The 24,552-nt window shown below is 32.3% G+C and overlaps 3 protein-coding genes across 10 annotated transcripts in view; 2 read left to right on the top strand and 1 right to left on the bottom strand.

Moving 5' to 3' along the window:
• Positions 1–80: 80 nt before the first annotated feature.
• Positions 81–4,571, top strand: LOC148625628 (enhancer of rudimentary homolog). 2 transcript variants are annotated; one of them, XM_088569262.1, is made up of 4 exons: positions 81–156; positions 1,746–1,833; positions 2,167–2,287; positions 3,390–4,571. In XM_088569262.1, exons 1-4 carry the CDS (start codon positions 154–156, stop codon positions 3,481–3,483), a joined length of 306 nt encoding a protein of 101 aa, XP_088425388.1. In that variant the 5' UTR covers positions 81–153; the 3' UTR covers positions 3,484–4,571. The 2 variants fall into 2 exon arrangements, with proteins under 2 accessions (XP_088425388.1, XP_088425387.1); XM_088569261.1 differs by having other exon boundaries at positions 3,010–4,571.
• A 1,768-nt stretch (positions 4,572–6,339) lies between these two features.
• On the bottom strand, positions 6,340–17,875 carry LOC148625627 (uncharacterized). Its single transcript, XM_088569259.1, has 6 exons — positions 17,740–17,875; positions 14,003–14,079; positions 13,458–13,505; positions 11,306–12,152; positions 10,256–10,329; positions 6,340–7,943 (listed from the first exon to the last, which is right to left on the bottom strand). The coding sequence occupies exons 1-6, from the start codon at positions 17,795–17,797 to the stop codon at positions 7,848–7,850; spliced, it is 1,200 nt and encodes a 399-aa protein (XP_088425385.1). The 5' UTR covers positions 17,798–17,875; the 3' UTR covers positions 6,340–7,847.
• A 2,512-nt stretch (positions 17,876–20,387) lies between these two features.
• Positions 20,388–24,552, top strand: part of LOC148625626 (cytoplasmic dynein 1 heavy chain 1-like) — a 53,766-nt gene continuing 49,601 nt past the window's right edge. For 6 of the 7 annotated variants that reach the window (XM_088569244.1, XM_088569242.1, XM_088569241.1 and 3 more), the window contains exons 1-6: positions 20,389–20,731; positions 21,440–21,542; positions 21,752–21,925; positions 22,374–22,629; positions 23,647–23,833; positions 24,089–24,309. In XM_088569244.1, the coding sequence (XP_088425370.1) occupies positions 20,488–20,731; positions 21,440–21,542; positions 21,752–21,925; positions 22,374–22,629; positions 23,647–23,833; positions 24,089–24,309 (1,185 nt within the window). In that variant the 5' untranslated portion in view covers positions 20,389–20,487. Of the gene's footprint in view, positions 20,732–21,439; positions 21,543–21,751; positions 21,926–22,373; positions 22,630–23,646; positions 23,834–24,088; positions 24,310–24,552 lie in introns of all 7 variants that reach the window. The other variant, XM_088569245.1, reaches the window with a different exon arrangement.

The raw sequence follows: 24,552 nt of genomic DNA, 5'->3' as shown, positions 1-24,552 counted from the left end.
AAAAAATCACAAATGAAACTATATAAACCCCTTTCTTCCAAACGCCCACTTAACACGGATGAAAAGCAAAGAAAAGTTCTGAGGAGTTCCGAAAGTAATACCAGCCATATTGGATGCTGAAGAAACGTGATTTTTGCAAGAAAAATCATTGAAATGGTAGTAGCAAGGTCTTATAAAGTCTGTGAGCAAACGTTTTGAATCTGGTTTCTACAGACTCCTCTAAGTCGCATATATTTAATTAATAAGTGCAATTGTTTACGAGCACTTCTTTTGACTTTCAGTTTCAGTTCCATACATGATTTACTTCATTTACTCATTTAGTTTCAATTTAATAGATACTTGTTTCATGCAAGATTGGAAGTTACAATTGTTCGGTACTGTAGATACCTAGACAGCAGTAGTGTCAGTTTAAACTAAGAGCAAATGTCTATAATGAACAAATCGTAAGGGTGTATAAACACCATTTGTCTCTGTCACTAGTGTCACTGTCAGTGGAAAATTGAGGCCTACAAATGTATAGGCTATACAGCAATATCTACAATAATGCCATTTTCTTTGATAAACTGGTTATAAGACAGAGCTATAGAGACCCCAAGTTAAGCAGCAGAGTAACTGTGGTTGCAATTCACATCTGAGCACATATATTGCAAAAATGTCTTCAAAATTCAAGCATTTGTAACTCAAACAATTGACTACTTTCGCATTCACTTGATTTCCGTTCTGGAAAAGTTCTTCAATGATATACAGGTCAACTATCACTCAGAATGCATAAGATAATAGATATTGCAATAGGTAGCCAAGGGAATAGAGATTTGACATCAGTTGGAAGACATTCATTGTAACAGTTGCTGTTTTCATGCATGTAGCCTACAAAATTTTATATCCTTTCTTTGTCAAGTTAAGACGTAAATGCAAATGTTAAGCTGTTTGTGTTTTGGAATGGTTTCATCAATTTACAGTTGTACCGTAATCTCTAGAATCATAGCTGGCACTATAGTTTTTTTTTAAAAAGCTTTTAACATAGATCATAAAAAAATCCAATTTCTTCTACTTACTTAATTTTTTTATACTACTGCTAGTTTCGTAAATTGTTTCAAAATGCATTTTTGCACCAAAATGTCTATGCTGGTTTCATTATAATGACTTCCTGAAAATTGTCAACGATTTCTGGCAACATATTTTTGAAGGCCAGAGTAATACATGTACATGATATTTTTTATTCTAAAAATGAAAATAACAAGGACTAGTTAACTTAAAAAGTTTGGGAAGAATATCATAATTGTAACTGTAATTTTGAAACCCCAAAACAATAAAGTAAACAATTGTCGTATCTTGATTGTGTAGACATCAGCAAACATTGTGCCGTATTTTACTCCATGGAGAACCCTGTCATGGCCACATGATTTAATGTAATGACCTAAAGTATTCTTTTAAATCAACAATAGCAAAAGAACACTGCAACTATTCATCTTATTGTAAATGGAAATGAAAAGTATATGCATATGGACATGGGAAGGCATTTCCGGTCAAGAGGGAGAAATATTATCATGGTGATATATCGAAACAACTAAGAAAAATTTAATGGGGTGAAGCTAGGAGGAAATATACAAAAATAACACATAATGCTTATCCAATAGAAATTAGTGTTTTTTTTGTATGAAGTCTAATATATTGATATATCAATATTTGTTCGTTTTTTGTTTTTTTTTTTAAATATGTAGCCTTAATATTTTTTCCTTTTTCAGTCTCACACAATCTTATTGGTGCAGCCAAACAGTCGTCCAGACACAAGAACCTACTCAGATTATGAATCTTTAAATGAGTGTCTTGAAGGTAGCCTTATATAGAAGTTGACTCTCATTTGAAAGAAAAACATGAATGAATTTATTAGGAAGAGTAAAAATTCTTAAGTTTCTTTTATTTAGATAGATTATTTTTAACATATTCTTGTTGAACGGAAAAATTGCAAGATCTACGTATAAGCCCTATTATGCAGGGAAAGAATTATTGTTTACATGCAGACTCGCACTACTTGATATTACATGTTTATAGCTTTAGTATGGGATGAATTTACAATTCAGACTCTAATTTTCTATGAATACATTGGCACCAACATGCTCTTTTTAGTATCTTCCTAATTAACTAATCAGTATTTTCGATTTGTAGGCATTTGCAAGATATATGAAGAACATTTGAAGAGACAAAACCCAGATCAACCCTCAATAACCTATGACATCAGCCAACTCTTTGACTTTGTTGACCAGTTAATGGACCTCAGTTGTTTGGTGTAAGTACTTGTCATAGCTACATGATTTTATATAATGATATAAAGTATTCTTTTACCGAAACCATGTGGTATTTTTGCAGAGCATTACTTGCATTCAGAGTTTGCGAAAACTTTTTTTCTGCTGTCGAATAGGACTTACAAAGGCAAATGTTTGGTCAGTTCCACTGAAAATTTGTTGATCCCATGTAATCAGTCTTCACAAAATCTTTTTAACCGCTGTCAGTCATGGGACCAGTGCAAGAGGTTGAAATGTTGGTCCTACCCAAATTTTACCTGTCAGGACCATCAGGACCGTCAATTTTTGTGAAGTCTGTGCATTACTGTTTGCCGTCATCTCTTTCAAAATATTAAATGAAAAATTATACAGGTTTGTGAAAGATAATTTGTTGTCAGGAGATTAATTATGGGTAGTTGAGGAATCTAGATTTTATTAATGATATCACTAGCTTGTTGTATTTTGTCATTAGTATAAGAATTGAACAAAAAAAAGTTTGAAGCTGCCTTCAGTCAGTAACATGCTTTTGAATACTAAATCAATGTTTTGTAGGATTTGACTGTCTTGATTAATTGGTACATCATTGAATCTCACGCTTCCCTTGTTTATTTTTTTTTTTAATTTCAATTTGGTTTGAACTTCATATTAGCAGTCTGGGAAATAAAGTGGTAATTATAACAAAAAATCAACATCATACTTGATTTCTTGTTATTTTAACCAATTTCAGGTTTCAGAAGAATAGCGGGACTTACGTGCCACACAATAAGGACTGGTTAAAGGAGAAGATTTATGTCATGTTAAGAAAACAGGCTGGGAAGTGAATCCGGTGATAGACATATTGACAGACTGTATATTTGAGTTGTAAATTAGTAAACATTAAAATTTTGAAACTTTTGTAAGGCCAAAAAAATTGTGTTTCCTGCTACCGTAAACATTTTAGGGCTAACAGACTCAAGCACTATAAAAGTCTAGACTTTCCTCAATGTAAAATGATTTCCTTACTATCCTACCTTATTATCTTTGCTGGTAGCAGGAAACAGGACATATTTTTTGGCATAAGGAATGTATTATAATTTGAACAAAATTTTATTTTTAAACAATTTTCAGGTTCCAGAAGAGCAATGGAACTTATCAACCTCACAATAAAGATTGGTTAAAAGAAAAGATTTATGTAATGTTAAGGAAACAAGCTGGAAAGTAAACTAGAAAGACATATCACGACTGTACAAATGTTATCGAATATTTGTTATATTATGGGATTTTGTGAGAGATAACAGTTGTTTTGTATTCCAAGTCATGATATTTTACAGTCAGAATGATGAAATCATATGAAAATTGAATTAATTTGGTTTTTTACTACAATGAAACCTGTCTAAACCAAACACTAAATGAACCAGCAACCAATCTTAACTAGTGGTCCTTTTCACAAAAAATCGAAAGTATAAAGTTAGTCGTAAGTGATGACATCATTATAGATCAAAGTAGTATGAAGTCATAACTTTATTCTAGTAATTTTACGTTTGATATTTTGTGCAGACTTCTAACATTGCTTCATAACAGATTCGATGGGTTTAGTCTGTGGAAATTGAATACTTACGTAAGCAGTTTAATTTCTTAGGTAGAAAAAAATTTCGGTAAGGACAAGTTTCTTCAGGTTACCGATGGGTTTAGTCTGTGGAAATTGAATATTTGCGTAAGCAGTTTAATTTCGTAAGTAGAAAAATATTTCGGTAAGGACAAGTTTCACTGTGTGTTAATTACAAAAAAAAACATCATGCAGAGTTTTACTCTAAGTGTAAATATTCTTCAGTGCAAAATGCATTTTTCTTTGCTGAACTGTATTACTTTATTGGTACTTGTGGTTTTTTTTGTTTTGCTATAAATATATACAGAAGTTTTTTACTTGTTTTCATGGGAATTTATTAGAAGAGTGTAGTGTTGGGATTTCAAATAATTATTTAATACTTAAAGATAACTACTTAGATAATTTAGATTGGTAAAAAGGTTATTGACTTATGAAGTAATTTGTTCAAATATTTTTTGTTGAAACAAAATTGAAGATAAATTACAAAAGCTGAGCAGAGAAAATTATTGAAAGCCTAATTTATCATGAAATTGTAAAATAATTTGACAACATACTGACAGTTCTGTTATTATTGTATAAAATTGTGTGTATGATCATATTAGTTTGAATGGACATTGAATACATTGCTGGTTTAAGTCATGATGTATATTTTTTTCATTCTTTTCAACCATTCATTTAATCAATAAAGTAGTCATGTTATTTAATTTAATCTCAATTATATATATATATATATTTATATATAATTATACAATTATATATATATGCCTTAGTAGAACAAAACACCTACATGTACATGCAAAAAAAAATGATAACAGATGTCTTAATGCAATGTTTCTTCCATTACTTAACAATGTTAATTTTCAAACAAAATTTAATTCCAGCTGCTGCTAAAAATATTAAAAGTTTTCTTATATAAATCAGCATAAAATCCCAGTTCCCCTTCGGAAGAAAACGGTCAATTCCTTACACAATTTTTTACTAACTATAACTAAGAAATCCTTCATTAGCTTTATACTAAATTTGATGTGCAGCTTCAGCATGATGGGTTGTACCTGCATTGGCTTGAGTGTAACATCAACTTTCTGTTAACCAAGTGAAATGTAAATTTAAAGTAGTGTTTATAATGGAATATTGTCCAAGTGAAGTTTATATACAGCAAAAAAATGTGTGGTTATATGTTATGGTGTTATCGTCGTCAGTATTAAAAGTTGATCTTTATGAAATTTTATAACAAGGTTCAAAACCATTGAAGATTAATATTGAATTAGGGAGTTATGTCCCAACTGTTTTAGAATTTGGGGTCAAAACAAGCATTTCATTGATATATTCTATACCACAATGGTCAGATTGGTATTGTTTTTTTGGGTTATTTGAAACAAGTAGAATGTGGGGCCAGAAACAAGTTTCAATTTCTTGACAATTGAATAAAAGGGAATGAATCGCTTTGAACTTGCTAAACACGCAAAGGAAGGTTTGGATTGATTTTGGAAGCTTTTACTTCAACCATAATAGAAATAAGAGGCCAAAAAGTGACTGCTTCAATTCTGGTAAAATTTTTAACCTGGGTCAAATATGTAATCATAATCAAAATTCAAAACTATCAAGTTTGAAAAGTGTGTCCATACATGTCCCGACTGTGGTCATATTAAGCTGCACCCTGCAAAGCATTTATTTGTTGATGCACAACACCAGAGATGTAGGGAATAAAAATATGCAGCTCATCAACAGTAAATCAATGTTCAGCTATATTAAGTAGCAGTCTTCGTAAGAATCCTGCAAATTCTGTTAAATGTGATACACCTCAAAAAGGCTATATATTTCTATTTTTGTTATTAAGTTGTTTTATAGGTCTATATGATGAAATATGTAATTATTCACTCTAATCTGTCTGCTCTTAGGAGATAACCCACATTGAAAATCCAACAGTTTCTATTGTACTTTAGTGTCATTTACAGAGTTATCGCCCTTAATTTTGATTTCTACAATGCATTCTATATAAATTTTATCTCCTATGAACAAAGGTTACAGGAACAGCTACATGTTACTTTCAGTTTACTATGACATTTTAAACAACATATCAAAAATAAAAATATCTAAGCTTTCTAACCATGAATCACATTTTTCATGATTCTTAGCTGGAGTACTACTTAAGGTGTAATTTAAATTGGATAAACAACACGAAGAAAGCAATTTTTTAAGTAAAGCAAAATAATTCACACTTTGCAATCATCGGCAAAATTTGTCCAACTGGTCAAGAAGACAAGGATTGTCATAACTAACCTGGCCCTAAGTGAAGATTACTTGCTCTTATGATATGTTGAACAGACAAAAAACATCCATAATTAGGTGCCACCAGACAAGCTCATGGAATTTACTTGCTACAGGCCAGCAGAAGAGTGCTTATTTTGACCCTCTGATCAGGATACTGTTTAATAACACCTGGAAAAACTGGTTATTAAAGAAAAAACAACGTAACAAAATATAAAGAATTTAATTCATTATCCACCATATACATGTACATCAAAGTCAAACCAAATTACATCTAATACCAGCAGTACCTCTGCAGAAAAAAATGTGTTATAACCTTTAATAAAACACATGATAGAACTATTATTAAACTACTCTCAATTCACCTATGGTACATGTTCTAACAGCTTTTTCAGTAGCCATCCTTGGCTCCTAAATAATGTTATAAATCAAGTATTGTCATACTAACCCTTGCTTCCTACCAATTAAAAAAAGATGTGAGATTTGATATAATTCGATTTGTGTCTACAAATCCTTCTGTAAATAATTCTTAATTTCCCCCGTTAAAACCTATAAAAAAACAAGAGCAACACACAATACATAATGTATTCATGGAGAAATAAGATACAATGTATACACACCGAGAAAATTTGCTAAATCTAAATTAATAGAATGAAGAGGTTGTTTACATCATGGCAGAAATCATGAGAAACTTTCTATTGTACCGCCATTTTCCATGAGTGGGATTTACATTAAATCTGACTCAAGTTTTTTGAAATTGCACATAATTGTTTTTTATTACACAAAACATACATGTACAGTACAAATAAGATATACACAACACCAATTTACATATTTCAATAAAGTTGGTTATAGTATTGGCTAAACAGGGAAAGTTTAACCGTAAGCAATTGTCCCTTTCACAGTTACGCTCATTAGATACAATGTACCATCAAGTACTGTGTAAGAATTAATGTTTACAGGGTACCAATTGTTGTTGTTCAAATTCCCTATGAAACTAGAAAAAGCATGAGCGAAGCACACTTTGTGATACCCCCACTCCCCCCCACCACCAGACAACATACATGCATTAGAAACCCCATAAGTGATTTAGGCATTCAGTTGGAAAAACAAAATAGGTGCACAATGGCATTGATAAAGAATTTGTGAAAGTTACATCAAATTTATTCAGATGAGTTGTGGATTAAAAGATGGCCTTCCTTGGATGACAAATGACAAAGTCAATGTTTTGCATCTGGAAATTCCAAAAGTCGTTCAGATGGAAAAACAAAAAAGGAGGTGCACAATAGTATCATGTAATAAAGAATTTGTGAAAGTTTCATTAAATTACATTGACTGGTAACAGAGGAGTTGCATATTAGATCTGGGGATGGATGAACGGACTAACGGACACATGACTACTGAATGTCAAGTAAAAAACTTAAAGGCTATACCGAAATCCACCAATTCAAAATACTAATTAACTAACATTTTTATTCACAAATATATGTACGTATACAGCAAGTCTTTGTTATGTGATGCTAAAATGCACAAATGCTAATCGCTTAAGTTAAATGCACTGACTACAGACTAACATCTTGATATTGAGAAATTAGTTTAAAACCAGGTTTAATAAAAATTATCTTTAAAACATAAAACCCACTAAAATTGTCACTCGCAGCTTTCTTGCATGATATTGTACATATAAAAAAATCAAAATACTTTTTTTCACATCAGTCCTGTTCAATGCTTAATTCAAAGCTTTCAATAGCTTGAAATTCAACTGTCATTTTCTCTATTTGTTGTGCCCACTCCTGTGACTTTACTGCCTGGAAAACAACAAAAAATTGTACCATTATTAAAGTCATTTTAGCTTTGTTACAGTGACTTCCCTACAACCATGACACTCTTTTGTTACAATCTGCTGAACAATACAAAGGATTGACAAAGCCATTGGGACATTTAAACTGACCAATTGCTATTGAAAGAGTTGACGAATTCTCACTTATGAATCTTTTCACAGCCAGCTCCTAGTTTTTTAAATCTGAAGCAGCTACCTGGGCTATTCTATTTTTCATCGTTGGGGGAGTTTAAATTTAATAATATTTGTTTTGTTTTGTATTTTGTTGACAAGGTTGAAAACCATGATTTAGAATAGTATATAAAAGTATTTATTTTATCTTAACTACATTGCACAGAAGTCTTATATATTATTATAAAAATGAGACCTTAATATTTATTCCCTCCTTCATAAAACTGGAATAGGCCTACCTAGGTGTCCTTTTAGAGGAAAGTATGTGATTCATACTATAGATAAGGAACAAGTGTTATACAAAATGCAAACAGTTTGAGGTTCACGTGAATTACAATTTTTGAAATAGTGCTATGAGTTTATTTTATTCAATTTTGAGTATGTGTAAGCTTAAAAGTGCATTAAGTGCTTTACTAAATGTGAAGGATTTCCATTAGAATTATGATGTTCCGTATTAACTGCACTGGTTTTCATAGTTTGGGATTAAGTATCATGTTAATAATAATTTTCATTTGTGTTATAGTTTAAGATTTAGAGCATTGAGTTTGATAGAAATTATAATTTGGGATTGTAAGTGCAATGATTTTCAATGAAATTTAAGATCTGGAATAAGTGTTATTTACATTGAAACTTTTTTGGATTAAGTGCAGTTCACTGAATCTATAGCTTTGGATTTAAATGCTGTTTTCCTTGAAACTTTTGTGGATTATTAAAATGCAATGATTTTCATTCATATATAATAGTTTGGGATTTAGTGCATTTTTACTCGGAAGTCACATCAGTGGCTTCGAGTATTGTAAGTGTAAGAATGACAAAAGGGCTTCCGGCAGATAACTTTACGGACGGAAATGCTTTCTTCAAATTAATGTGTGATTCTCTTTTAAACTTTAAATATTTCACCGATATCCCAAATGAATGATATTTCAAACATTTTAAATGTTATTTTTCAGCTAAATATTGTCGAACTGGGTAAATCGAGACGCCAAACTATTTTTTTTGCGCTTGGCCGCGTAGTAATTTCAAAGAAGATAAAAGCCAATACAATTTAATTGGAGTTATCTCTCTTTGGGTGGTGTTGTATTTTAACTTTGCCCCATGAATGGTATTATAATCAAAATCATTTTATCAAGAAGTGTCACAATCAACATCATCAGCTGCCTTTTTTCAAGTTAAAGGTCTCAAGAACATAAACAAATGCAAAAAAAAAATCCCTCAAAACACATTGTAATATTCACAAGCTGAGAAAATTCCATATGATGTGTAACATAGCCAGTATTAAAAGCCTTACACCTGACCAGGTAAATTTTCATGGATGAGTGGATACCTATTCATCAACTCTTTCAATACCAACTGGTCAGTTTAAATGTCCCAATAGCTTTGTCAATCCTTTGTATTGTTCAGCAAATTGGTAAAAAAAGAGTGTCATGGTTGTAGGAAAGTCACTGTAAATGATTACCAGTAGTATAGAATGAAATTGACAGTTCTATACACTGCACAGTTACCACCTCAAATGAAAAAAACAAACAAAAACATCCTTTTTATTATAGTTTGAACTCTTTAGTCTCCTTCTTCTCAGTGACAAAAATTTCTATTTAGTAAGCTGTTTCACTGGATGAGCTTTATATATTCTTTGATTTACAATTCTGGCAAAGATAATGACATAACACAATATCAGAAAAAATGTGTTGAATTACAAACTACAACAAAAAGAGTAGTTGTTTGTATTCTACATATACTTTCTATATACACCTATTTACATGTGCATTACTAATACAGTGATATTGTTGACTTTATTCAAAATTACCGCATCCTCTTTTAATTGGGAAAATATGTTCAGGGCCAAATCTTGAAGGAGAAATGAGCAAATATTTTCTTGTTTGTATTCTTTTCTCCCAATTGTCTTTGATAGGGAGAAGTTTTTGTAATTGGATTACATACACAAAAATGTTAATATTTTTAATATTGTTATTTTTCAAACAATTTACCAAACCTTCTTGTCGATGGCTAGATAGGGCCTTAATATGTTGATTCTTAAATTGGATAACTACAAAACAGATCTGCCATTTATTTGAGATTGCCAAACTTGCCACATAAATATAAATCATTTACCTGCTGCTTTTTTGACATTTGTTTCTTTCTTGGTTTGTATGACCTTTGTAAACTCTTATTCACTTGGAGATCATCTGAAAAAATAGACCAACTTTAAACAGCTTTTGCATGTATTGTTCGATTACAATTGTGGCAGGACGGGCTACCTGTGTTGTTGTAGGTAGTGGGATTTAAAGTCAGATGATTGACTAAGCTGAAGGATTAACTCTTGAGCCAAATTGGTTTGTTACTGGCTTGTCATCAAGCGGTCCAAGGTTCGATCCTTGGTGGTGGAGGTAATATTTTGCGTTTCAAATTATGCTCTCTCATTACATAATAAATGTGGAAGACAAGAGAGGATTACTTTGTCCGAGGTTTTATAGACCATGTCATGCTAACTGTAGGATAGTTGATGAGCATACATGTACGTAGAGCATACGCATACTCCAATATACACTTCTGTGATGAAAATTCTTTTGTTCTACGGAGGCCCTATCCTGCAGAAGAATATATATATATATATATATATCTCGCATGCTCATCGATTTTATCACAAAAGGGTCCATTAAGCATATACTGTATGCATGTAAAAGTGGTTTTGAAGATAAGTTGGCTTTCAATTGAGTTTTAAATACCACCACAATGTGACATTCATTATAGTTTTAAACAATTCTTATAACCTCATTATTATCTAACACTATTCCTCCTGACACTTACATTATGACCTCTATTTCACAAATACATGTAGGTAATTCATGTTATCATTTTCTCACCTAAAACATGTTTACTTTAAAGAACCCCTATTTTGATCCCACTCAAATATCTTTACAATATATTTAGAAGAAAAAGTATTTACATTTTGTTGTTGGCAAATGAAATGTTTTGATAGCATCAGCTTTTTACTAGTTGCATTTTGTGAAACATTCTGGTTCCTTAATTGTACTAAAACATGAGATAGCCATATGTATAGATAAGAATGATTAATTCATACAAAACCATGTTCAATTGCATCAACAAGTAATTAAGTTCTGGGCCTAAAATTAGCAAGAAACTAATATATTTCAAACTTACCATCTTCATCCATTGAGAATAATGATGGAGAGGTTGATTTAGATTTCTGCGAACTGTCTTCCATTGTCACATCATGAGAGAAAGTATCCATAGAAGCATAGTCAGATAATGGAGTTATGGGTAATTTACAAACAGGAGACACTGGCAGTGATGTCCTTTTTACTGCCTCAAAACCAAAACATGAGTTATTGCCACTTTTTCTTAAAGCTTTGGTACGTAGTATTTCATTAGGTGTTGACATATCCTGAACCATTTCTGGTACTATTTTACCATGAATTGAAGTATTGTTCACTTTTTTCTCCAACTTAGATTTGTCCTTCAATTCTTTCTTGGTAACTTTTGGATTTTGAGTGACTTGTGTTTCAGTCTGAGATTTACGTTTCCTGAGTTGTCTTTGCGACTCTTCAACCATTTGTAAGTCCAATTTTTCCAAAGCTACTGCAGTATCTTTTGGGACAGGAGTTTTAGGAAATTTCAGCTTCTCTTCAATATCAGAAATATTTTGAAATTTAACACTTTTATCATGCTTGTTCTTTATATCTTTATTTTCAGCTGTAGGTGACTTCCTAATACTCTTCCTTTGTGAAGGCTTTGTTTCAACAACTGAAGGCAAGACAATAGGATTACTAGAATCAGGTTTGCATTTTTGGATGGTTTTATCAGTTTGTTGGGGTTTATTTTTATTATATTTCTTTTTTGTTTTTTTAGTGTTTTTCCCTGTTAAAGTTGAAAAGGTTGCTGCAGTATCCTCAGACATTGGATCATCTTCAAAGTCATAGGGGCTTCCTATAGAAGAAGAAGCACTGGAACCAGTTGTATTTTCTTCATCCCCTTCATAGCCATTTTCCTAAAGAAAAAAAACCCAAAAAAACATAAAATAATACAAATAGATGCATTAATGGAACATTAAGTGATATTCCGCATCATAATAGTGAAAAAGGGGTACAGCATAATGTTCAAAACTCAAAAAACTAGATTTCAGATTAGCTGAAAATTTATTTTTTTTTATCTGTATTTCATGGTACTAAACAATTATACAAAGTTATTAAAATTTTTTTTATTAATTCTCAAGTTATCATCTGGAAACCATCAGAGGATGGACCAACAAACACACACAACTTTTCAGAGGGTATCACATACCAGAAATACCTTGCCACTTTGTGTAGTGGGGTATAAAAACAAAGGCTTTGCAATTGAAATGAATCCAGACAAGAGGCTCCTAGGAGCCTGAATCCCTCACCTGGTTAAATTTTTGCCTTTCAAGGAGTTGGGTGACAATTTAGACTCCATTTGTTTCATTGGAGAATGTTTTTAACTGATCAAAAATCCAAACAGTCATTTTATTAAGGATACCCTATAAAACAAAAGTGCCAACTTTCATTGAATCCTGTAGAGTAGTTTCTGAGAGGAAGATTTTTTAAAGTAATAACATCAAAAACAGCAAAAAATTTCCAACAGATTTTCACAAAATTTTGACCACAGATAGATCTCATCATGCTGAATACTTTTACCCCATCAGAATTTGGTTAAACCTAACTGTTTTGGAGATATATGCAAAAATCTGCTGTCTGACCCCTGTTCTATTTTTAGTAACAACAGCCATGTTTTTCAACAGGCCAAAAATCCAAATGGTTATTTTGTGCAGGAGACTCTAAGGAATAACCATCTTAAGTTTCATCCAAATCCATTCTGTAGTTTCAGAGGATGTTTGAAAAAATTGTCGACAATGACAGACGACGATGACGGACGCCAAGTGATGGTAATAGCTCACATGGCCTACGACCAGGTGAGCTAAAAAGAAGCATCACAGGAAAAACACACAACGTTATGGGATTATTTACAAGCTTTTAATTTTGTTACAGTTCTTTCAAAAGAATAAATTTGAGACACTAAATAAAAGCAAGGATGAACACAAACATGTAGTACAGATTTTCATTTTGCTTCCCTGTCACATTTCTATTTCTAACTCCATGATAAGCAATGTAATAGTCTCAGAGTTTCAACATTTCCAATCAACTTTGAAAAAAAGAAAGTTAAAATGCATCTTTATGTAATGAACACAAATTAACAAAATACAGAGGAACCTTGAACAAGTCATTTAAAACCTAAATCTTTCCTATGGTATCCCTTTCTCGTTTTTGAGTAAACATACCGATGTATTATTTGATTTTTCTTTCTTCGACGATCTTTGTCCGGTGTTCTGAAAAAGAGAAACATTTTAATTTCTTCAAGGCCATGCAAAGTCTTTTGTATCAAAAGAACAGAAAGACAAGGAAAATGGACCTATAATTGTTTTAGTAAATTTAATCATCAGAATAATCTTACATATTAATAATCAATTTAACCTATCAAGAAGTTTTTTAGATATTTTTTCCCCAATCTAATAAAAAATGTGATAAATTATCCCATTTGAAAAGGAGGAAGTGCTTTTAAAAAAGGCAACAAAATCATTGAACACAGATTATTATAAGGTCCTTTTAGTAGGAGATAAAAAATTACTTTACACAATATTTTTCTTTTTAAATTTCAGTCATTTTTTTTCTATTAATTTTCGTACTGCTTAATGACTCTAATTGAAGACAATTACATGCAGCATACAACCCTAGAAAGCTGTTAACGATTTAGGACTTGGTCAATATCATTTTATCAGCTACATCCTTTATTAAATTAATAATATTGTATAAATTTATAACATACTAAATATTTCTGTGAGAGTTTGGTGATGATTTCCAATGTTCTTTTACCTTCCTTGTCTTCATTTGATGATGGGGATTCTGAAAACAAAAGTCAGGTTGAATAAAACAATTCATTCTTTGCAGAGAACTAGGCTCTTGCTTAATGGCTTACATGTACATGTTAAAAAAATCAATATACAAAATAAATCTACCTGTAAAAAAACTACAAATTTAATTTAATAGAACTGAAAACAAAAACTTGACAATTTCAATGAAATAATATTCATGAGGGTTACAGAGAAATATATATTTATAAATAAACTTCATATTGTGCTAATATATATATTTTTTTCAAATTCTAAAAATTCTCTTTTGTATAATACAAAATGTGTGTTTGTAAAAGTGGTTTTGAAGATAAGTTGGCTTTCAATTGAGTTTTAAATACCTCCACAATGTGACATTCATTATAGTTTTAAATAATTCTTATAACCTCATTATTATCTAACACTATTCCTCCTGACACTTCCATTATGACCTCTATTTCACCTCTAAAAATTCTCTTTTGTATAATACAAAACGTGTGTATTTTCAATATTTTGTGACCTTTCTTTATATTTCAGAGAATCTAAGATCAAAATAGTTGTTTGCACTCAATGCAAGTGGAAAAATAAATAATTCTTGGCAAACAAAAAAAATGTGTGTTTACAGTCATGCGACTGACCCTCATTTTATAGACATGACCCTAACTTTTTTTATTGGCAATTTTCTGAAATTCCAGAAATTCCCACCTTTCCCGTCACCGGTATTTATCGTATTAAACAAGAATGGCTGCAGCCAGTGCCAGCACTGCCATCAATTTAAAAAGAAAACTAGCATGTGCACCGTTACAGTGTCTTCTTTTCTCTCTATTTAGCTTAAAAAGTGACCTACAGACCCTATTTTTTTCAGCATGTGACAGTAAACACACATATTTTTGGCCCCACAGGTATTGACATTTGACTTCCCACACTGAGCTATGATGTGGATCTGTAGATGAGAGAAATGTTTATTTCACAATATTAAGAGTAAATTAAAATATACAAGTAACAGTTTAATAACTTCCATACAATCAAAATAATCTCTAAGTAAGACAACTTAGTCATATAATAATGAGAAAGTTCACCATTTTCGAATACATGTAAGAAAATTCACTTAGATGTGAATTAATACATATTGAGCCCATCTACATTTTTTTTATATTTTATCATTTAAAAACACATTTCAAAGGTATTAGCCAAAAACTGAGAATCCTAGCTCTCTGAAAAGAATTTTACTTATTAAATTCTCAGATAATGGCTGAAATTGAATGATGACAACATATTCACAATGTCCACAATTAACAAATGACCAGCATTTGGACATTTTTTTCAGAGCCTTGATTACAACAGATTGAAGTCCCATCTTCTTAAGATGATACAGTGATTTTTCTAGCGCTTGTCATTTTCGTCATTGAAAAAAGACTTTTCAGAATGACGAAAATAATCTTTTATGATTTTGTCACCTGAAACCTTTGAAAGTACAAAAAAAACATTAAGAGCTGTAAGTGGCGAAATTAACAATTTCAGACCCATCGAAGCCTGCCGGACCGTCGGACCTGTCCGGTAAAATTGTCCCGGGTCCGGTAAATACACGCTGCTTGTCGGCCCGGGTGTCCGATGTTTTTTTCTTACGTTAAAGAAGATTTTCTCAAAACTGAAGTGGTTTTTGTGAATAATAAAACTAGAACGTTTTAATAATTACGTGAATTAGTCTACAGTCTAGCGAGATAGTCAATCAATTTGATTGTAAACAATAATATGTAACTTCCGGTTCATTCGCTACACATCATTTCATCCTTTGATATATCGTCCCTTCCGTTGTCTCGCTACTCGTTTACATGTGAAACATGCGGTCATTATATTGTCAAAATAATAATGAAAAAAATAATAAAGTATATTTCTTTTACATCGAAATTGATAAAGATTAATAATTGAACATCTGATAAAACAAATTTTCATGTGAAATTTAAAAGAATGATATTGATAATGTACAAGTTGAAGTTAACTCAACACTTAACATTGTGGAGAGCCTTTGTGACAAAGACAATGATGATGATTATGAAGACAGTGAATGTTTTGACTATCAAGATGAAATGTTGAATTTTGAAATGATTATGTTTTATGCCAGAGAATGAGAATAGATTTTATAATTTAATAACAATACTTTATTTCAAATTTAAAAAATCAACAATATATAATACAAAGAACTCAAAACAAAGTACACATGTTTCGTTTATGAAGACTCATCAGATACACTCTAGCCAAAATGAATAATGGTGACAAATTAACAAATTCAAGAGCCCATACCCAGTAGTTTTAAAATCAGCTTGATAATAAAATGTACTTGGAGATTCCCACCCCCCATCAAAAATGTTAGCGTGTCGATAAATTGTTCAGAGTTTTTTCGGTCAGACAAATTGTCGTTCGGTCAGGACAAGTCATCACCTTGTGTCTGACCGAATGTCAGATGTGCTTAAAAAAATTTCGATGGGTCTACAATTTAATTACCCCAACCGAATTACAACTCTTATCACCTTATTCCCCAATTACACTAATCAGGCACGAAAAGTAATTATCAATTACTTAACCACTCAAGCATAACTTTAAGGTTCATAAAGTTTGAATGCTGGTAATAATTTCTTTCAGGAATATTCCTTTACAAAATGCACTTCTTGTAAACTTTGTATCAAAAAGACATTAAAAGTTATTTATCATTTATTTTTGTACATCAACCCTGAGTGTAAACCAAAAGTGGGTAATTTGGTCAGTACACATACATTTTGTAGTTGCATGTTGCAATTACATATCAGGAATATAAACTTCACAGCCTTATGCTAGGGTGGGCGAAAAGTGAGGATAACCTGATTTGTCCACCGTGGGCGAGTGGAATTGTCAAAATAGGAGAGTTCTTTGTGATGTCATCACTTACCTGTGATTTGGTTTTGGTTGGCAAAAATCCATTGAGTGACATGGGGCATCAAGATTAAATCATTTTTTCATTTATTTAGATAACTAAAAATTCTTTTGGTTCCTTAAACTGCCAATAAAACTCTTATAATAAATATTCAATAATTTGACTATATGAGCAAAACATTCTTAAAATAATTTTATATGAAAAAAGAGGTTTACATATAAATATTATTCCAAATTTATTTTTCAAGTAAAAAGAGTTATAAATTCCCATACAAGACATGAAACATTTTACAGAACCAAAATTGGATATAAAATAACAAAGTTAAAAAGTTTGGAAAATTGGGATTCTAATCATGAAATTGTCAATTGCTTATTTGCAAACCAATTTGACATTTAAGATATGCAAATTTGTGAATATGACATCACTAATGAGATTGGCGAACTCCCCTATAGTCATTAGCTGTCGTGTAGGTAGGTGTGAGTACTGTGACGCACAATCATTGACAATGTCAATTTGATGAAAGTTGTTAGAATAGAAGCATTTTAAGGGCGGTATTCTAACTTTTTATATTGCACATCGTCCTGACTTATCTATATCCAAATGAAAAAGAGGAGGGTTGGTGGGTCAGAGAAAATTATAGCATAGTCTTTAACAGGGCACCTGCACTACAGGCTGCAGGTGTCAAGCAATGAAGTAAAAGCATAAAAGGGTTTTTTTTGCAAGTTTTGTCAATTTTTTCCAACTTTTGATGAATGATTTTTAATTTACCTGAACTGTTAGTATTTTCCTTCTTTTTAGTTGGCTTTTTTCTTAATTTTGGTGGCATGTTTACGTTTCTTCAGAAATCAAAAAATGGCGCTGTAAATTTGCACATGCGTACTGAAACGGTTTATGGTACAAAAAGGTGACCGCATAACCGTGCCCATACTCTATAAGTACCAATAAACTGTGAAACGAAACCAAAACACCCAAAACAAAAATAATCGAAACGAAATGAATCGAAATGATGAAATAGAAACAGAATAAAACAAAACGAAATGATACTGAAAGAATATATTTTACCCTGGGAAGGCCACGTACAAATAAATACCACGTTCGTCTGATTTGCTGCGTGCATTTTTGTACCTCAAAGAAAATATATAATTGCCCCATTTTGAACGGAACTGCTGCCGTCCCACAGAAACAAAGTCAGAAACCATTTTTTTTTCTATCTCTCGCTTTGTTCCCTTCTTTTAAATATGAAAACGCGAAAGATGTGGTCCGTTTTATAATGTGTATATAAACATAATTTCGATTGCTAGCAAATCCCTACATTGATAGAACAAAAGAACTACTTGAAGACAGGGCATAACATCAACGGCAGCTCAAAAGCACAGGCTTATATGCACGCAATTTTCACAATAACAAAAATTTAAGTCGTTTTTGCCTAAAAAGGAGTTAAGTCGTCCATGTTTTCTGGTAACGGTCACTTTGGTATGCTATTTCCATTCATAATAACATTAGATAAATGATATTAGATTGCATCCATTTGAGTTTCCGTCGTGATTTGTTGAGCTCTCTTAAAAAAAATGTGTGTGTCTATGTTTGTTTTTAAATGTGAGAAATGGTAGTTTTTAACAAAGTGTCGGAAATATTACGAGAATAGGTATGGTGTATATGTCAAAGACACAACAACCTCACTATAGGATGAAATGTCAGCCCAAGACCACCCATTGGTATTTAATGAATTACGACGAGGAAACCCTCATACCACAGGTTGGGCTACAGTTGCCACCCAAAACGTCATTATACACAGGTACAGCGAAAGAGTTGCCCCTACATGTATATACTCAAGTAACATAAAAAAAAAATAAACTAAAGGTGAAAACGGAACAAGACATGCAGAGGCCAGATATTAGTATATATTCGTCATTCAGAAGTTGCTTAATTGGTGTGTACCCAGCCAAGACTAAATAAAAGAGTCCAATGCGACTCGTGGTTCTTCAATGAATGGCAAGCATAATAATGTCTAGGTACGGGTACAGAGCCCAACAAAAATAAAGTTCAATTATTATTCGCGAATATATTCTATTTTTTTTTGTATCCTGGCTTTGAAGAATCTTTATTTTCATTTTAAATTTACAAATAGGCTAAAACCAGGTAATTAAAAAGCTTCATCAAGTCTGAAATTTCGAATGCTTGAATCCATTTTCAGCCGGTGGAGGTTTGCCCCAAGGACCCCCTACTGGACACACTGGGGACATTTAGCGGCCATCAAACCCCTTACCGCTTGGTGTTTACACTTCCATTTATCACTTGTTACGCCCCTTGACCTTCACTTCAAGTTTACCAAAATCCATATATTCTATCAATTTGGTTTATTATTATTATTATTACTATCATTAATTTTTTTTGGCGGGGGGGGGGGGCATTTTTTTGACATATTTCTGCCACGATCAAGAAACAACTTTACATATCATGCCACATAACATTTGTTCCTAATATGTATAAATTGTACTATGGAACAATTCTTATGCTACTAATACAAAATTTGCATGTTTTTACAAAAATCCAAAATCTAACTATTCATTTGGCCTCGTAATTTCACAATATGAACTGGTCAGCTTATCTCTCACTAAATTAGAAATCCAATATACACACGAAATGGACCCCCTCTAAATCCATCGACATCTACCTGTTTTTTACAAAAATCCAAAATCTAAATCATTTGGTCTTGTAAATTTACAATATTTATATAAACATTCCAAATTATGTAATATGTACAATCATGGAACTTGCATCCGGTCCATTATTGTGAAATGATGAGGAATATTATTAGTGTATAGTTTTGAGCTTATAGGGGCTTGTTTAATCAGTTACTCAAGCCTGATATCTTTTTTATATTTCAAACATCTATTATGTGTTACCGGACGATGCTTTTAAGAACTGTGGAATTAGAAATGGCGACAATTTATGGTTTTACGGTCTTTACTATCCTTACGGATCTCGGAGGACCGTCCCTTACGGGGCTGTGTTAGTAGATGTATGTTAGTAGTTGGAGGTGACTGAGTCCAGCCTAAGCTTAGGAGTACCTGACCGAAGAACGCAGTCAGAGTATGTCCTACAAGCGACTGGGCTGATTTATTTTGCATTTAGGTTATAAGCCGGTGCATTTATCATTTCACCATATCTATTTTGTTATTATTTAAAAGACAAAATTACCTTAATTTTCAACACCTTGAAGTTATGTTTTCTTGTCACTTTATGAGAAATATCTATATATTCATTTTCGGCAGCCTTAATTTTATTTGCCTCTATTCATGATTGTTTTCTATTTGCATAAATATTTTTTTAATGATTGTAATCATTATATTAATTTTTTTCTGCCCGTGAGAGTACACGATTCTTATAAGAGGTCCAGGTTTTAGGTTTTCGAATATGTAACCCGGATGATGAGCTCATCGCCGACATCAACATCATAGTGTAAGACGAACACAGTGAATAGTTAATCTAAAGGCTAAGGAAAGGAGTTGCGACATGGCTGACAACTCAGAGCAGGAGGGGACACCTCCCTCTGATGTGCCCGTGCAAGCGGTCGCAGACCACACTTCTTTTTTGGAGTATTTATGTCGTGTTGTACCCGCCCTTCTTGAGGATCGTGATTCAGCAACATCAACATTGAAGACCAGTCTGCACGAAAAGGTTCATGCCGAGTGTATCAAGAAATTCATTGGCGACCCGCAAACACCTGCTTTACTTATTCAAAGATCATCTAATAAAGGTAATTTTACGAATTTTTGTGTTTGGTACAGACAAGTCACAAGATGAACTTTGAACCAGTTCAGACTGTCTGGTCATGAGTGATGTACTTATATTAGCATAATCAATATAACATATCAATAACTTAGTTACACCATATGTGACTTATCAAAAATCAATGTGAAAGTTTTATTTTCATAGCTATAGTGGATGCTGAATGCATTTTAATTTGTCTGAGTAAAGATATATCACATGAAACTAAAATAGGATAAAATCACCAGACTTTAATTTGAGCGAAGTCTGACATTAAAGTAAATTTAAACCGTTAAAGATGTGGCATTGAACAAGTTAGACTCACCATCAAGGGGATTTAACCTGTCAAAAGTCCAATAAAGACATTTTTTTCTACTGTGCCATCGTCTGAATATAGCTGAAATATTGCTGCTCGGACGTTAAACCCCAACAAACAAAACAGATCTACTGTGCCAATGCATCTTTCGGTTATGTTTTTACAAGTAAATGCCTGCTCCCAATGCCTGCAATAATCTCACAGAATAAATTCTAGACCTATCCGTACATGTAACTGCAGTCTAAACATGGTTAGCTTTAACAAAGTGTACAAATGTACATGACGAAATTAAATCATTTCAACTTTCAGTATTTGGCTATGTAGTAAAATTGTAAGTCTGTACTTCTTTGAAGCAAGTTTAAATTTATCTTTGGTTTGCAGATGACTCTGAAGAAGTTGCTGAAAGCGGAGAAGGAGATTCTGAAGGAATGGTATCTTATCATATCTCTTCTGAAGTATTCTATTCAAGTTCCAAAGTTACCAGGTAATATTACCAAGTGTAAATTATCTACTTTTGAAGTCCAGATTTTACCATTACATTTCTCTTTTTACTGTATGTTTACTTCTAATCTTGTCAGTCTCTACTTTTTTGTTGGGATAATAGAATCATGTGCCAATTTATGTTTTATGCATGTGGATATACAAAGTCATGTTGAAAACTCATTACTTGAATTTGTTCTTGAAATATTTTAGTATGATTTTGATAAAGAGGGGGACAATCCTTGAAGCAGACAAAGGGTTTCCACAGCAACTTCGAGTGATGAATCTTAGTGAAGGATCCCCTTATGAAACACTACACGCTTATGTTAGTAATGCAGTGGCTCCTTACTTCAAATCTTACATCAAAGAAACTGGAAAAGCTGAAAGGTAATGATCAATGTATTTAAATTTCATTATCAATATTGTTCAGATTTTTGAGTTGTTTAATGATTTTGACTTAAAAAGTAACTTTAAACTAATCAGGCCAGTATGGCTAAGGACCCTCAGGTATAAGCATTTGACTAATTTGTTTAAAGCTTTTTTGTTAAATCAGATATCACTGAATTTCCTCTTTACGTTAGGTTCAAATCAATAACAAGCGTGTGCATAAAATAAAAAAAAAAGATGCTAGTAGTGTATTCAATTTTGTAAAATGACCTGTTGTTGACAGGCCTCTTATATTTGTGTGAATATTCTAGAATCTGTTGCTTATGCAGGTGTCAAAACATTTTTTTTTCATGAAATCTTTTTTATGCTTTAGAAGTTTTTTTTAGTATAGTAGTACTATTTCACTTACCCTACATGTAATTCTTATCTTTGACCATTTATAATACAGGGATGGAGACAAAATGGCTCCCACTGTAGAAAAGAAAATATCTGAACTTGAAATGGGACTTTTACATCTACAACAAAATATTGACATCCCAGAAATTACACTGCCAATTCATCCCAATGTGTTAGCAGTTCTTAAGAAATGCCAGGAAGAAAATAGGAAGGCTAAAGTTGAGGACTTCGGTGATAAAGTAGAAGATGCCCAATTCTTGAATGCCCTACAAAGTGGAGTAAATAGATGGATCAGAGAAATTCAGAAGGTGATTGTAACACATTGAATTATAGCTTTAAATAGTAGCTTTGGTATTTAGACATGTTTATTTAGTTATCTATTGTTTTGTTTTGTCTGTCAATATTTGTTTTCAACAAAAAGGTAGCAATTCATGGGGTTCAGAGAATTATATTTATACACCCGACATTCTTGTTTGGGTGTATTTAGTATACTATTGTCCATTCATTTGTTGTTCACATATCACACAATGACACAAAAAAAACCAATTTCACAAATTTTCATTAAACTTTGATGAATTGTTCTTTCTATTGCATCTTCACTAGCCAAGTGTTCTGGTCCTGTCCCTCATCCCTTCACCCTTTGCAGATTGCGATAGTATTTTGGATCTTCTCGGTACAACATCTATCGGATAAAGGGAAGAGGGACAGGACAGGAACCCTTGGCTAGTGAAGATGTTTCTATTGTTGTGAGTTACCTTTCAGGCTTTATTTAAATACAAGGGACAGAAGCATTTGCTGTGTCAATATTTTAATAACGATATAAACTGAGAACTGCATCAAACTTGGATGTAGTGTCCATATTTTTGTACAAGTTTTGACTTTCATGCCTCCATAAAACCTGTAAAATCCTTTATTTAAGGAATGTTTCTAATTTTTTAACAAGTTATACACAATAACCGGGTTTGGGGCAGTTTACACTTACAAACTGTGAGGTGGTTTATAAAAGTGTTAACTGACCCAATTTCTAATGTGTGACAGACCAAATAATAAGAATTGATTTGTTATCAAAACGTTTCATTTTGGATTATTTGAATTGCGGAGTGTGTACCAATTGATGTTAATGATGTCATAGTACCAAATCAGGTTATACAAAATTAACTGGTTTGTTCAAGAGAACCAACTAATCATTAAGCTTGTTACAGATCAAATTAAGTTACTTGTATAATTATTCCAGGCCCTAGAATTGTACAGGGATATCAAAACTCTTTAAACAATTATATACTGGTACATGATGGTTTGATTTACTTTCCATTTTTGTTATGTAGGTGACCAAGTTAGACAGAGACCCTTCATCTGGAACAGCCCTTCAGGAGATTACATTTTGGTTAAATCTTGAGAGAGCCTTGTTACGTATTCAGGAAAAAAGAGAAAGCTCTGAAATAGTACTGACACTAGATATCCTGAAACATGGCAAAAGATTCCATGCTACTGTCAGCTTTGATACTGACACAGGTACTGACAATTGTAACTTACATAGACTGAAATGGTTGTTTCATTAAACATGTTGATCTAAGCTTCTAAAATTAAGTTTATCTATATGTAGATATAGACAGGAACTTGAAACTAAAAAAGGCATGTCTTTAAAGTAATTAGCTTTTATTTGTACAAGATTTTAACCAAAACTATTTGAATATAGAATTTAGAATTATCTTGGTATAAAGGTAAAATCATATTGAAGTGTGTTTACATGTATTTGTATTTGAACAGGTTTGAAAACAGCCATGGCTACTGTAAATGACTACAACCAGTTGATGAAAGACTTCCCATTGAACGATCTACTGGCAGCCTCTGAGTTGGACAAGATAAGAGTTGCTCTTCAGGCTATATTCCTTCATCTGAGAAAAATCAGACCCACTAAGTACCCCATTCAGAGAGCCCTACGGTTGGTTGAGGCAATATCTCGAGATCTCAGTAGTCAGCTTCTCAAGGTAGGAATTGTTTATCATAAAAGATAGCCTTTAAAGTCAAATATTTGATATACATGTATAAGATATAAAGCTTTTACAATTATTGGCTAAGAATGAAAGAAACTGACTTGTTATACTTAATAGCTGATTACGACCTTCAGTCTTTGCTGTCTAAATTTCAGACAACAAGCCCCTACCCTTAATCTGAAAAGAATTTTATATAGGTAACATTTGCTTGGAAGCAAACTTGCCAGTGTGTGGGTC

Source organism: Perna viridis, chromosome 2, assembly GCF_037379345.1.
Source record: "Perna viridis isolate PV_CMFRI_1.1 ecotype Kerala chromosome 2, ASM3737934v1, whole genome shotgun sequence".
Lineage (NCBI taxonomy): Eukaryota > Metazoa > Mollusca > Bivalvia > Mytilida > Mytilidae > Perna > Perna viridis.
Note: the sequence above shows the minus strand (reverse complement) of the source record. Positions and strands in the feature narration are given on the sequence as shown.

Bases quoted from the DNA above. Each gene is read 5' to 3' on its own strand.
- LOC148625628 (XM_088569262.1), top strand. The intron at 1,834-2,166 runs GTAGCCTTATAT...TTCGATTTGTAG, and splicing joins TTTAAATGAGTGTCTTGAAG to GCATTTGCAAGATATATGAA. The intron at 2,288-3,389 runs GTAAGTACTTGT...AACAATTTTCAG, and splicing joins ATGGACCTCAGTTGTTTGGT to GTTCCAGAAGAGCAATGGAA.
- LOC148625627 (XM_088569259.1), bottom strand. From the start codon at position 17,797: ATGCCACCAAAATTAAGAAAAAAGCCAACTAAAAAGAAGGAAAATACT. The intron at 12,153-13,457 runs GTATGTTTACTC...TTTTTTCTTTAG, and splicing joins AAAAATCAAATAATACATCG to GAAAATGGCTATGAAGGGGA. The intron at 10,330-11,305 runs GTAAGTTTGAAA...CTATTTTTTCAG, and splicing joins ATTCTCAATGGATGAAGATG to ATGATCTCCAAGTGAATAAG.